Source organism: Eleutherodactylus coqui, chromosome 9 (genome assembly GCF_035609145.1).
Source record: "Eleutherodactylus coqui strain aEleCoq1 chromosome 9, aEleCoq1.hap1, whole genome shotgun sequence".
Classification (NCBI taxonomy): domain Eukaryota; kingdom Metazoa; phylum Chordata; class Amphibia; order Anura; family Eleutherodactylidae; genus Eleutherodactylus; species Eleutherodactylus coqui.
The window spans coordinates 84,013,207-84,026,073 of NC_089845.1; the positions used below are offsets into that span (position 1 = coordinate 84,013,207).

At 42.2% G+C, this 12,867-nt stretch overlaps 1 protein-coding gene across 1 annotated transcript; it reads right to left on the bottom strand.

Annotated features, from left to right (window-relative positions):
* Positions 1–2,605: 2,605 nt before the first annotated feature.
* On the bottom strand, positions 2,606–8,971 carry TTR (transthyretin). The gene is made up of 4 exons (XM_066578973.1): positions 8,914–8,971; positions 5,328–5,482; positions 4,286–4,421; positions 2,606–2,733 (listed from the first exon to the last, which is right to left on the bottom strand). The coding sequence occupies exons 1-4, from the start codon at positions 8,968–8,970 to the stop codon at positions 2,617–2,619; spliced, it is 465 nt and encodes a 154-aa protein (XP_066435070.1). The 5' UTR covers position 8,971; the 3' UTR covers positions 2,606–2,616.
* Positions 8,972–12,867: the final 3,896 nt, after the last annotated feature.

Below are 12,867 nucleotides of genomic sequence, written 5' to 3' on the forward strand. Positions count from 1 at the left end.
CGATTTTACGGTGCGTAAAAACGGCAACCCGAAAAAAAACCGGAACATGTGCGACCGAAATACGCGCCAACGCATATTCGATGGCCGAAAAGATAGTTTGCAAAGTAGGAACAAACGAAAATACGCTTTCTAGCTTTGGTCGTGATCGGCGAAAAACGTTCTCTCCGGCGAATATACGTTGCGCTCGTGCGAACGTAAATACGCCTACACTCGTGTGAACGCACCCTAACAGTTAGTCGAGGAGTCCCATTTAAGTAATGATTGTAGATCTTTGAATTTGATGTCTATAACAATAATCTTTATTTCTATAGCGCCAACATATTCCGCAGCGCTTTATAAACACTTTAATTGGTATAGTATGCTTCAATGTTACAGTTCACAATAGGTGGCATATTACGCTTGGTGGTTGCTGAATACTCTTAAAGGTACGATCTGCTCGATGGTTGCAGATAACACTTGAAAGCACAGCATTCTTCACGGTTGCAATTCACGATAAATGTCTCTTTTTGCCTAGTTGTTGCAATACTTGAACATTTTAGAACTCAGTTCAACAATGCTTTAAACAAAAACTTTCACTCTTCAGACAGGAAAACCTAAAATTCAGTCAATTTTAACCCCACAGAGGCCGCAGGTCAGTGTTCTTTTCACTCTGACCATTGCCACCTAGTAGCTAAATAGCTCGCGACGTTTAACTTTAGCAACTTCCCAGAAGGAATAATGCTTTCATACACCTGTTTCTAACCCAAAGAGCCATACTACCAACCATTCCCATATTCTTGTTCAGTCCACTATACAGCTCTGAACTATCCAGGTTCAAGCCCACGCTATACATGGAACACCAACCCTTTCCAGACTGACATTGCACACAGCCTCTACTAGACCCAGCCATAGCCTCCTCTAGGGTTAAAGAGGTATTTTGGTAACATTAAGCAATCCCCTATCTGCAGGATAGGGGATAACTAGCTGATCGGTAAGGATCTGACCACTGGAACTCCTCTCATCACCAGAGCAGGGGTTCTGTGTCCCCCGAGACTGGCGAAATGAATAGAGCAGCAGAGCACATGCTCAGCCACTACTCCATCCATTTCAATGAGCGTGCTAGAAATTTCAGTTATTGTGGACACATTTTTTCCTATATCAGCAATGATGTATATGGGTAAAAATAAGGCTCGCTTTAGGTTGGTTGGTATCTTGTGCAATGTCTTCTACTGACACTATTCCAGTATGATGTCCACCGTAATAACCAAATAATGCTGCTCAGTTAATAGCCTACCCATCAGGGCCACTAAAACGCACAGGTCGCACAAACTCTAAGGCTGCATTCAGACGAACGTATATCGGCTCGGTTTTCATGCCGAGCCAATATACATTGTCCTCGTGTGCGGGGGGAGGGGGGGGGGGAGGATGGAAGAGCCAGGAGCAGGAACTGAGCTCCCGCCCCCTCTCTGCCTCCTCTCCACCCCTCTGCACTATTTGCAATGGGGAGAGTCGGGGCGAGGGGCGGGGCTAATTCGTGAAACTTAGCCTGGCTCTTCCATCCTCCCCCCCCCCTGCACATGAGGACAACGTATATCGGCTCGGCGTGAAAACCGAGCCGATATACATTCGTCTGAATGCAGCCTTAAAAGGGTTTTCTGAGTTTATTTAATAGCACTGTCTATGCCATAAAATAATAAAATAGCCTATATTCATCCCTCTGGCTCCCTGCAGCTCTGGCACTGCCCCTCTTTTTTTTCCTGCCACTTCTGTTGATAAGACGTCACAGGCTGCTGCAGCCAGTCACAGACGTTAGCAGTTAACCTCTCACTGGCTGCAACAGCTTGTGATATTCCAATCGAAGGCTGACTCTGCACTTTGCAAACAGACCAGGTGGGTGGAGAGATGGCACTGGAGCTCCAGGAAGCTGGGATGGGCAAGGATTGACTCACTGATTATTTTGAAGCATGAACAGCTGTAATAATAAAAAAAAAACTTGGAAAACCCCCTTTAAGGCCGGACTTGGCTGTAATAAAAGGGATTAAAGCAATGTTGTAATCTCTCTTGGTGCCTAAAGCAGAGATCAGACTGTGTCCCACCCCTCTTGGCCTCTGGGGGGCCACATGATAGTGAGTGAATGGAAAATTATTCATATTGGTGCTTCCTGTCTCCCCTTTGCTCACCAATCCGTTCCATTCTTATTACATTACAAACTCCACATTTTTGCCTCTCAATGGCGCCCCGTCTGCCTATGCCTTCTATCCCTTGCAGTGACCCTGCTCCCTACCAAGTAGTAAGCAGGAGCCGCAGCTTTAATGTGCAAATGCAAAGTATGTTCCCTGTAGAATTGATCCTGCTGCTCTTCTGTATTTTATGGAGTGAGGCAAATAAATCCAATTTATTTCCACTCTTGCAGAATATTTTGGCGCTGTGTAAGCAATAAGACATAAATAAAACCTTAGCTGTAAATACGTATATGTTTATATATAAGTCACACACAGTAGAAGTTATATTTAAAAGAAAACTTTATTTGAAATTGAGGTCAGCACATGGTCATCAGATTGTTTAGAATCGCTAAAAAAATAATGTTAACTATGAGAAGTCATGTGATATGTGCATATAGGTGAAGACTGACATAGGTTATTTATGGCCCTCCAATGGACCAGTGACCACTGCAGTTGAGGAGAAAGAATAAGGAGTGACGAGCATGGCAATGGTGTAGTGACGATGACCAGCGTCATTAGCAGTAAACACCACCTAGAATACAAGCAATAAATACTCAGTGTTAGAGGAGTGTTAGAAGTACAAACGGCTGTTATTATAACTGTATACCATGACCTAGTGATTGCAATGTAATAAGTATGTTCTCTGTACTCTAGACTCAGGCTACATGATGGCTTCAGCAGCATCCACTAACATCCCAGCTTGCTATATACTGTTGGGTGGTGGACTAACTCACTTGTTTGGGTTGTTTGTGCTTCATTGTGGGCAAGTTCTAAAATGTAGGCTATTTACACAGAGCTTTTTTGCCTCTGCCCCTTCTGTCCATCTCTGATTTCCATCTTCTATGCACAAAACTGCATAGGGATGTAAAATTGGACAGAACCATAGGGCTTAACCCCGTTGCAATTGCAGATGGTAAATTTATGTCAGGCACTCCCTAGTGGTGTTTTACCCACTGGGGAGTAGCTGACATAAAACTACATTGCTGCTGCACAGCGCCCAGGCAGCAATGTAAATTGATGAGAAAGTTTGTTATTATAACAAACTTTCCTGGCTAGCACTAGGATTGTCTCGAGCATCTTTCACTGCGATGACATTTTTTGGACCTGAACTAATCAGATCCCAAGGATGGCACCCGAACCTCAAAACTGTGAAAGCCCCCACCCACCCCCCCCACTCTCTTGAAGTAAAAAAAAGCTGAAAGCAATACTCCTTTGTGAATGTTTGTGGGAAAAGATGCCAGTCAATACAACCTGGAATCCACAGGTAGAGCACAGTCCAGAAAAACTATCAAAAGCAGCATTCTGGGCCCATTAAAAAAATTACATTTTTTTACACAGATCTATGTTCTAAAAAGTGAAAGTATTACTTCCACTATGTGATCTGGCGATCATGTGACTGCCCGTTGCCCTTTGTCACAGAAGAGCTGCAGGGTCCTAGCAGACCCTGATCAGCTCTGTTAGTGACTATTGGCAATACAGGGGGATGTTTTCCCTTGTAACTTGGGCTGCTATGGATGCCCCAGCTATAGTGGGAAAGTATGAAAAAAACAAGATTATATATAAGACCCCCAGAGGTCTTATATGATACCACAGGGAACATAGATGGTAAAAAAAATAGTTGCAAAAATAGGCAAAAAAAATGTACAGAATCAAATAAAAATATATACATAACAAAGAAAATGATCCACCACCAACCAACACCGCCGTCATATGCGCCCTGTAATCCAAAACTATACAAATTATATATCAAAATGTTCAAAACAAAATGAGGAACCCATTTCCATACTTCATTTTAGTGTAAATATACTAATTTAAAAAAAAACAACAACTATAGGATAAAAAAAAAAATTCTAGTTTTTTACTCCGAATGAATCGGAAAAAAGCCAGTGAAAAAAGATATTTTAAAAAGTCCTATATGTCATGGAAAAAAATACAGTTAAATTATTTTGATAGCTGAAGAAAAAAAAATAGGGCAGTAAAACCACCACATGGGTAAAAACCCTGAATAGTGTCTGGTCCTTTAGGTACAAAACACCCTGGTCCTTAAGGGGATAGTATTGTTAGTACAAATATCATATTCTTACATCAATGTACTCATGGAATGGGGTAAGTCCAAGCTTGATCCAAAAGTTCTTAGTTACAAGTTCCATCCTATAGATTCCTTCAACAAATTCTTCTTCAGTGATGAAATTGTGGATTTCTCCTTCCTCAGACGTTACACTTTAAACATAAAGACGTACAATTATTCTGATATCATGTTCCCTTTACCTAACATGATATAGCAAGATATTTTATATCACTCAGAACTATGGAGAATTTATATGTTTTATGCACTTTGTATTAATTGCTTTAGACATATACTAACATGTATCCTAAACATATAAAATGATTTACAGCTTTAGGCCGGCTGCACACGGCCGTATTTGCATTGTGGAAACCGGAGCGGGCGATCGCCTCCAGATTCCGCAGCAAATACTGCCTGTAGACATGCTATGCAAAATCACTTTTTCATGTCCACAAGCGGAAATCAATTTCGATTTTCCATGAAGTCAATGGAAGCTGTCCGATCCATGGAAAGGTCACGGATTCCGTGTTATCACTAGACGATGACACGGAAAAAGCAGCTGGTTTAAAAAAGAAATTCAGTACTGTGCATATATGACGGCTCGCCATGCGGACCATCCACAGTATAGAAGAAAAGAAGAAACGGCAGGTGCACGCAGATGCCGGCCGCGGGCAGGGTCTGATTCCACATGCAGAATCCGACCCGCCCGTGTGCATTCGGTCTTACCTGCATACAACCAGGAAGATTTATCCTTCCAAGAGTGTGGTCAGGGTCTTAGCTATGGGCCATGCAGAGGTAGCAGTAGCATCGAGCCCCTCTGCCGCAGGAGACGCTAGTATTATAAATGGCACCTGCTAGGTGGGGACCCATTTACAGATTTTGCATTGTGTTTCATTCCTGAATCTGGAAATATTGGTGAAATGGTTGCCATTTTCTGATGTTCGGAAAAGTAATAGTTATAATTGATGAGCATAATTGTTAAAAAACAAAGTAAAAGGATAGATCTTCTTTAATAAACCTAGACTTTCAGGAAAAGTTACAGCAGTCTGTTAGTTACTTACTTGGAAAAGAGCAGATCCCAGCTCTTGTTCTCCTTCTGCTGCCTGTAAAGCTTGACGGACAGCTTAGGTGCTGGGATTCCTCTTACGCCATCTACTACTTTGATCATTAATGGACTCTTACCAGTAGTAGAAGGTAACCCCTTTGAGCCATGTACCTTTTAAAAGAAAAGAAGACCTATAAATGGCGCTGTCCTGTGGGTACGCAAGTTTGATTAGAGCTTAGGATTGCGGATGGGAAGATATTTTATATTATTGCTCAGATTGCTCTTTTAGGTTGGACAATGAAACCTTGACAGTTGTGCATTATGTAGTTGTGTACTTGTTTCTTAAAGAAGTTCTCCGCTATCAACAATAGGCTGATCAAAAAGTATCCTGCTTTGACCCTCTATCTTTGGGGAATCCTGGCAAAATACAGCTCAACAAGAATCTTGATCCACAGCATTATGCCAAACAGCCATCCTCCAATAAGCGTAGAGCATGGAGAACAACGCCAAGCCGGTTTCTAAGCAATGCAATGTGGAAAAAAATGTATATAGCTCTAGCACTTCTCATAAAAAATGAATTGTTATTGTAATATATCCAAAGAAAGGTAAAAACACTCCCATGAGATTTTTTGGAAATCCACCAATTTTATATATCCTCATTTAAAGTCAGTGTCATTGAAAGAGTATTCTGCTTTGCAAGAAGTGGCGATTGGTTTAACAATTGCTTTCAAGAGAGGATTATTGGATAATGCAGTTAAAAAACAGATTTCTACACGATCTTAACCTTAAATCTGATCTTATGTTATATACTAATTGTTAGGTTGTGCGTCTGGGACCTGTGGTTCTACAGGTTTCCATGAGCACAGCTTCACAGGTGAGGGTTAATTGAGCGGGCTGAGTGTGGTGTTACTCCAGCCAATCCCCTCTGGTCTGCTGCACATAAATATCAGCATCTCTTGGTAGTAGATGCGGGTCATTTTACTATTTTACTCTGTTGTAAACCCACTCATAGCTGGTGTTAAGAATGCTTGTCTGAAGTGTCTCTCTCACCTTCCCTGAAGACGGTCTGGACACCTGCTGTCCCTCCCCTCCTTGTATTCTGGGGTGTGTGCACCATGGTATGGTGACCACACAGATGCATACACCCAAAGGTTTCTCCCTATCCCTTTACAGATGCGACCTCCAGACGTCTGATGTTTTATGTGTGTGTCAGGTGGGTGATGCCTGACACTGCTCCCTATGTCAGCACGGTGGCTGACTCTCTATCCCCTTGGTGTGAGGACACTTGGACTAGCTATGGTTTGCTATCTGGATGCATGTGAGTTCTGGGTGAGGTTTCTGTTCTATGTGGTTTGCATAACCTGGTGTGCTGGTGTGAACAGCGACGTGTTCTGTATGTCTGTGCAGTCCTGTTCTGTGTACAGTGTGTTTGTGAACAGTGTTGTATCCTACTTGTGTTTTGTGCACTTCTCCAGACTCCTAATCAGGAATAGCCAGGTCCCAGATGAAGACAGTGGGGCTGTCCTTATCGGGACAATCGCCCTGCTTTTAGGCAGGGGTGCCCCACTTTCCCTGATAAGTAAGGAACAAGAGTCCTTCCATCTTAGCCTAGAGAGGTGCAATTAGTCCTTGCAACACTATGAGAGGTGTTTACAGTTTTAAATAGGACACCATCTTACGTTCATATTGAGTCGTGGATGTAACACTAATGTTTTTATATTGCTTTTTATGTGTTTCATTTCCTCGTTATGTATTCATTAGTCGGAGTGGTCACGTTTTTGTTATGTCATATCCTGTTACCTTTAAATTACTTGCTTCTTGTACAGGCTTTCCACTATGATTAAGGCTTAGTTTTTTGCCGAAACACGTAGGTCCCTGTTAATACATGCAGGCATTTTTACCTTTCTGTGGATATATTGTAATAAAGATACATTTTTTAAATAAAAACTGCTGGAGCTATACACATCGTTTACTTAAAAATCTTGCACCAGTTGTGTTCTGCAGCGTCTACATATCATTGAATATAGAATCTGTGGTCTAAATCTCAAGATCTTTCAGTGAGGCTGGGCTGGTGGCTTGGTTTGCAGCTCCTATCCCTCCCATCCTACACATTCTTAAAAGCTAATTTATGACCACATCAAGTCTATCATTGTTGTGGTCAAAAGTTAGCTGATAAAGAAAGGCAGTGTAGGAGAGATAATGGCTGAAAATTAAGCCAAAGATTGCCATGGCAGCTTCAGCTTAATAAAGGCTGCAAGAGAAGCAAGCTTTTTAAGCCTGCCTGTTGCAGGGCTTAATTGGACAATGTTAAACGTACAATATACTGTAGTACTTAAGTATTACGGTTTATTGTACAAGTGATCAAATGAACACAAGTTCAAGTCCCCTGGGGGAACTAATGAAAAGTGTAAAAATAAATTTAATAACATCTTCTAATATATATAAAAAAATTGAAATATTAATAATGTTAAAAAACATTTTCCTGCATATGTAAAGAATAAAAAATAAACACAATTGACATAGCTAAGTTAGTAAAATTCTGAGCAATTAAAATATTTCATTATTACCGCATATGGTGAACGCCATAACCAAGAAAAAATAGACAATGCCAGAATAAGGGCGCATTCAGATGACCGTATATCGGCTGGGTTTTCACGCCCAGCCGATATATGGCGTCTCTCTCTGCAGGGGGAGGAGGCTGGAAGAGCCAGGAGCAGGAACTGAGCTCCCACCCCCTCTCTGCCTCCTCTCCACCCCCTCTCCGCCCCTCTGCACTATTTGCAATGAGAGGAGGCGGAACGGGGTACTTCCATTATCACACTGAGCCACAGAATAATGTTCACGAGTCATTTTTACTGCACCATGAATGCTATAAGAACAAAATGCAAAGTACTATGGTGCAATAACACTTTTTCCATTTCACTCAGCTTAAAAGTTTTTACAAGTTTTTCGGTATCTTATATGGTACATTAAATTGTACCATTGCAGAATACAACTTGTCCTGCAAAAAACAAGACCTCATATGGCTATGTTGACAGAAAAATAAAAAATTTAGAAGGGGCAAAAAAAAAAAGGGAAATTAGCTTGAGAGTGAAGAGGATAATGACTTTGCACCAAGTCACAACCCTCTGTCAAACAATACATTTGATGAAGTTGGGTTTCATAAAAAAAAATCTATTGATATAACCTGCATAATGTGAACCGTATTCCTTATATACATTTGTTCTATACAATGAATATTGGTTACACGATTACTGGTAATTATGTTCTCCTTTGTAAAAATTAAAACACAGAAGCCGAAAAGTAAAAAGTTTAGTGTTCAGCGTGCACCCTATTTACAGAAATAGGATTGGCATATCATTCATCCCATAGAAATACATTGTAAGAGAGGTAAATGTATTAGGAAACATAAAATTAATATATGCCCGCTCAATAACAATGCGCTGTAAATAATCTACTGCAGTGTAAAACATATCATAAGTCTCTCTCGGTGGATCCAGATACTATGGAGCTCAGGATTCCGAAACAGCTGGAATCCAGTGTTGCCCAAGTACGGACCACAACATAGAAAGTGCTAACTAGTACAAGTTTGATTCACTCACCCACTGGACTGTATCTGCAAAAATGAGAACAGCAGTCAATATAGCAAGAACTTTCATACAAGCCATCTTCCCTGGTATCACAGTAACCTAATCAGAACGATGGAGAATGTATAGAGAATCCAGAAGAAAACCAATGTCTATATAAGGGCCAACCTGCTGATTCAGATTATTGATTTAGTAAACAATTGGAAAATATGTAACCCATACAAAGCTCATGGTTGAAGAGATTAGATAGAAGAGGAGCTTTTTGGAGTGTGTTACAAAATCAGTTTCTTAATTTTAGATTTTCTTAAGGTGCTTTTACACGGAACGGTATATCGTTCGCCCGAGCGAATGTGCGAACGACTCATTTGCTTTCAAACGATGACTGTTTACACGTGTAGATAATCGTTTAAACATCTCGTAATTTCGCTTGCTCATTTGGTAGTATTTAGACTGAATGAATAATTGCTCAGGTGAGTGTGGATATGTGCAGACGAAGCCGTAAGTACCGTGTTTCTCCAGAAATAAGACCCTGTCTTATATTAATTTTTGCTCCAAAAGAGGCATAGGGTCTTAGTTTTGGGAAGATCTCATTATACTTACCTAGCAAGCTCAGTCCAGGTCCCTTCCGCTGCCCTCTACAGCTCCGAGGTGTTTCCCGCAGTCCTTGGCCGCTCATTCAATATCACTTCCTGGTTATGGGATTAATTGATCTTGCATGATTGTGATCTTCTTTGATGGCTGCTCAGCCAATCAATGCAGCACTGGATGAATAAATGTGATGGCTGTGATTGGTTTATCCAGTGCTGCATTAATTGGCTGAGCAGCAGTGGAAGAGCTAATCAACAGCCATCACATTGTAGAAGCGAATTGGCTGAGCCACGGCCAATCACAGCCATCGCATTCGTTCATCCAGCGCTGCATTGATTGGCTGAGCAGCAGTCGAAGTACTAGTCACAGCCATCGCTTGCTGGAGGTGGGATTTATCATTCCCATAACCAAAAATTAATGTTGTAGAAGTGGCTGAGGACTGTGGGAACCGCGCCGAACCTCTAGAGAGCAGCAGGAGGGACCTCGACTGAGTCTGCTAGGTAATGTTTTTTTATATAGTGTAACTAGGGCTTATTTTCAGGATTTGGGCTTATATTTAAGCCTCCCCCCAAATTAGGCTAGGGCTGATTTTTGGAGTAAGTCTTATTTTCAGGGAAACGTGGTATGTGCATGGAAGTATGTGATTGCCTGTTGGAAGAACAAATATGACTTTCATCGTGCCCACAAAGTGCCTTACTATTGGCTGTTAAAGCATTGGATGATCGCGGAAGTATGTCATGACGTATGCCATAAGAGCGGCATAAAAGCCTCAAAAAATCATTCGCTATTCTGATTGATTGGAGATTGCATGGATACGCCTGTGAGACTGTTCCTTTTGCTACTTCGAAGGATACTTCGACCTCTCCACAAAAGAAGAACAATTACTTCATTTGATCACCTGGAAGTATTGCCTGCTTCTTCAAGGGAATATTTTGAATGTTTTAAACGGTTCCAACTATAAGGGCTCCTAAAAAAATGCAGCATTAAAGCAGCATTAAAAAAAACACAAGTGGGTAAACACGTCGAGCCGATATACGGTGTCCCTCTCTGCAGGGGGGGGGGAGGATGGAAGAGCCAGGAGCAGGAACTGAGCTCCCGCCCCCTCTCCGCCCCTTGCCACTATTTGCAATAGGAGGGGGCGAGATGGGGGTGGAGCTAAGTCCTGCAGCTTAGCTCCACCCCATCCCGCCCCTCGCATTGCAAATAGTGGCGAGGGGTGGGAACCCAGCTCCTGCCCCTGGCTCTTCCATCCCCCTATCCCTGCAGACAAGGACACCGTATATCGGCTCGGCGTGAAAACCGAGCCGATATACGGTCGTCTGAATCCACCCTAATGTTGTAAAAAAACAATGACAGAATTCATGTTTTTTTCTCCCTGCCCTCCAAAAGCAATTTCTAAAAGTTTTACAATACATTATATTTACCCCAAAAGTGGTGCGAATAACAACCACAGTTCACCATATGGCCATAAGAAAACTTCTGCGGAGATGAAACTGCTAAAAACATCATTTGGTCCTTATGGCCAAAGTAGGCTGTCTCTTTAGGGAGTTAGATAAACTGTGTTCATATTTTTTAGCAATATACATTCATTGTGTGGAGTTTCTTTGGTGAACATGGAATGTCTTGATTTCCGCCATGTTGGCCATGGGGCAGCTGTGGGAGGAGGCAGCGTTGGGTTTGACATCATGTCTGCAATGTAAGTGTATGGATGGATGTTCCTGTGTCTGGCATCACACACTCCTGCGAGTCGTATATATGCCACTCGGAAACTCCCATGCTTTCACACCCACACAAGACAGCCATCCATGAGCCACAGGGCATCATCACTGGGATGTCGGGGGAAAGTACCGCTGGTCCAGCTGATGGACCAGTATGATTATGACATGCGGAGCGGGCCCTATCAGACCCTAATCTCTAGAAGCAACCGATCCTAAGAAAGTATAGCATCGTCCACAATAGGGATCAGCTGCAGAAACACTGGAGTGACTTGAAGCTCAAGGACCCGCACTGCTTGTTACGATCCGCCAGGAAATCCAGCACAGACATGGAGGTAGGCTGTGTTGGTATGCTATGTGCAGAGCAGTGGGCGCTGCGCAAGTGTTGCAGCAAACGTTTTTTCGTTTGAGCAAGCTCGAATTCGGTGAATGGTCTCCGGTTCTGCGTGCACAAGTTCTGCGAATGGGGTGCCTTTCTGCGAACATGCATTCAGGGATTTTGGTTTTTCGTGAACCTAAATTCAGCTAATGCTTGTTCGTCATGGGTGACAGAGGGGTTGTTTTATATATTATTTAGGGCACTCAACAGGCAAAGATTATGCAAATAAAAAGAGGCTTACAATAGATATGTTTCATAAGAATAGTAGCATTTAGGGGGGTTTCAGATGAATATGTTACACAATATGCTTACTGCTGTACAATTGTTTTGCGCAGTGAACGTATTTGCGCAGGCACTGCTCATTCACAGAGGCAGGGAAATCACCCCTGCCCTGATTTAACAGGGTAATTGGCCTATGAGGTGTGGGTATGCACTGTTTTGTGTATACCCACCCTTGCAGATGAGCGAGTTTGCACACCGCCCATAGACTTCCATAGAGATCTTAGGTGCACAAATTGCAAAAAGATAGGCCAAAACACAAAAACAATGTGAGAATGAAGCCACTAAAATCAATGGGTTCTATTCTCCGCATTTTGCAGGCTGGATTCTCTCGCCTGCAAAATAGTGTCGCATCACGTTCGTCTGAAGCTGCCCTTTGCCTGAGGATCCACCGTGAGTTAAGGTCTGCTTAGACTCCCGGTTTCTCGTATTATCAATATCAGAGTTTGCTTGGGCTGCCTATTTATACAGGCACATGCATCGTTGGTTTGTTCAAATAAGAACTCATTCGGTCGTTCGCACAAAAATTAACAATGAATGAAAAGCTAATTATTTATCATTCGTCATCTGATCGTTGACTGCATTTACACTGAAATATTATCATTCATTTCCTGCTCCAATCGGGAAGCAGGAAAGGGGAATCGCCTGGCCGAATGTCTCTGTCTCTGAACGGAACCGAACAGCGCCGAACAGACGCCATTGACTACAATAAGGTCCGTTCAGTTTCGCTCAGCTGCCCAGCTTTGAGATGGAAGACAAAGTGCTGCATGCGGTGCTTTTTCTTCTGGTATTATGAGCCGGATCTGCGGCAGAACCAACAGAGATGTAAAGCCGCCCGAACTGAAATATTTTTAAGTGGAGTAAAATGGAAAATAAAACTGCAATTGTTGCATTGTTTTTTTTGGTGTTGTTTTTACAACATTTTTTGTAAAGTATACATGAGAAGATAACTTTATTCTTTGGGTCAGTGCGGTTATAGTGATACAACATTTCTAGGGTTGTTATTAG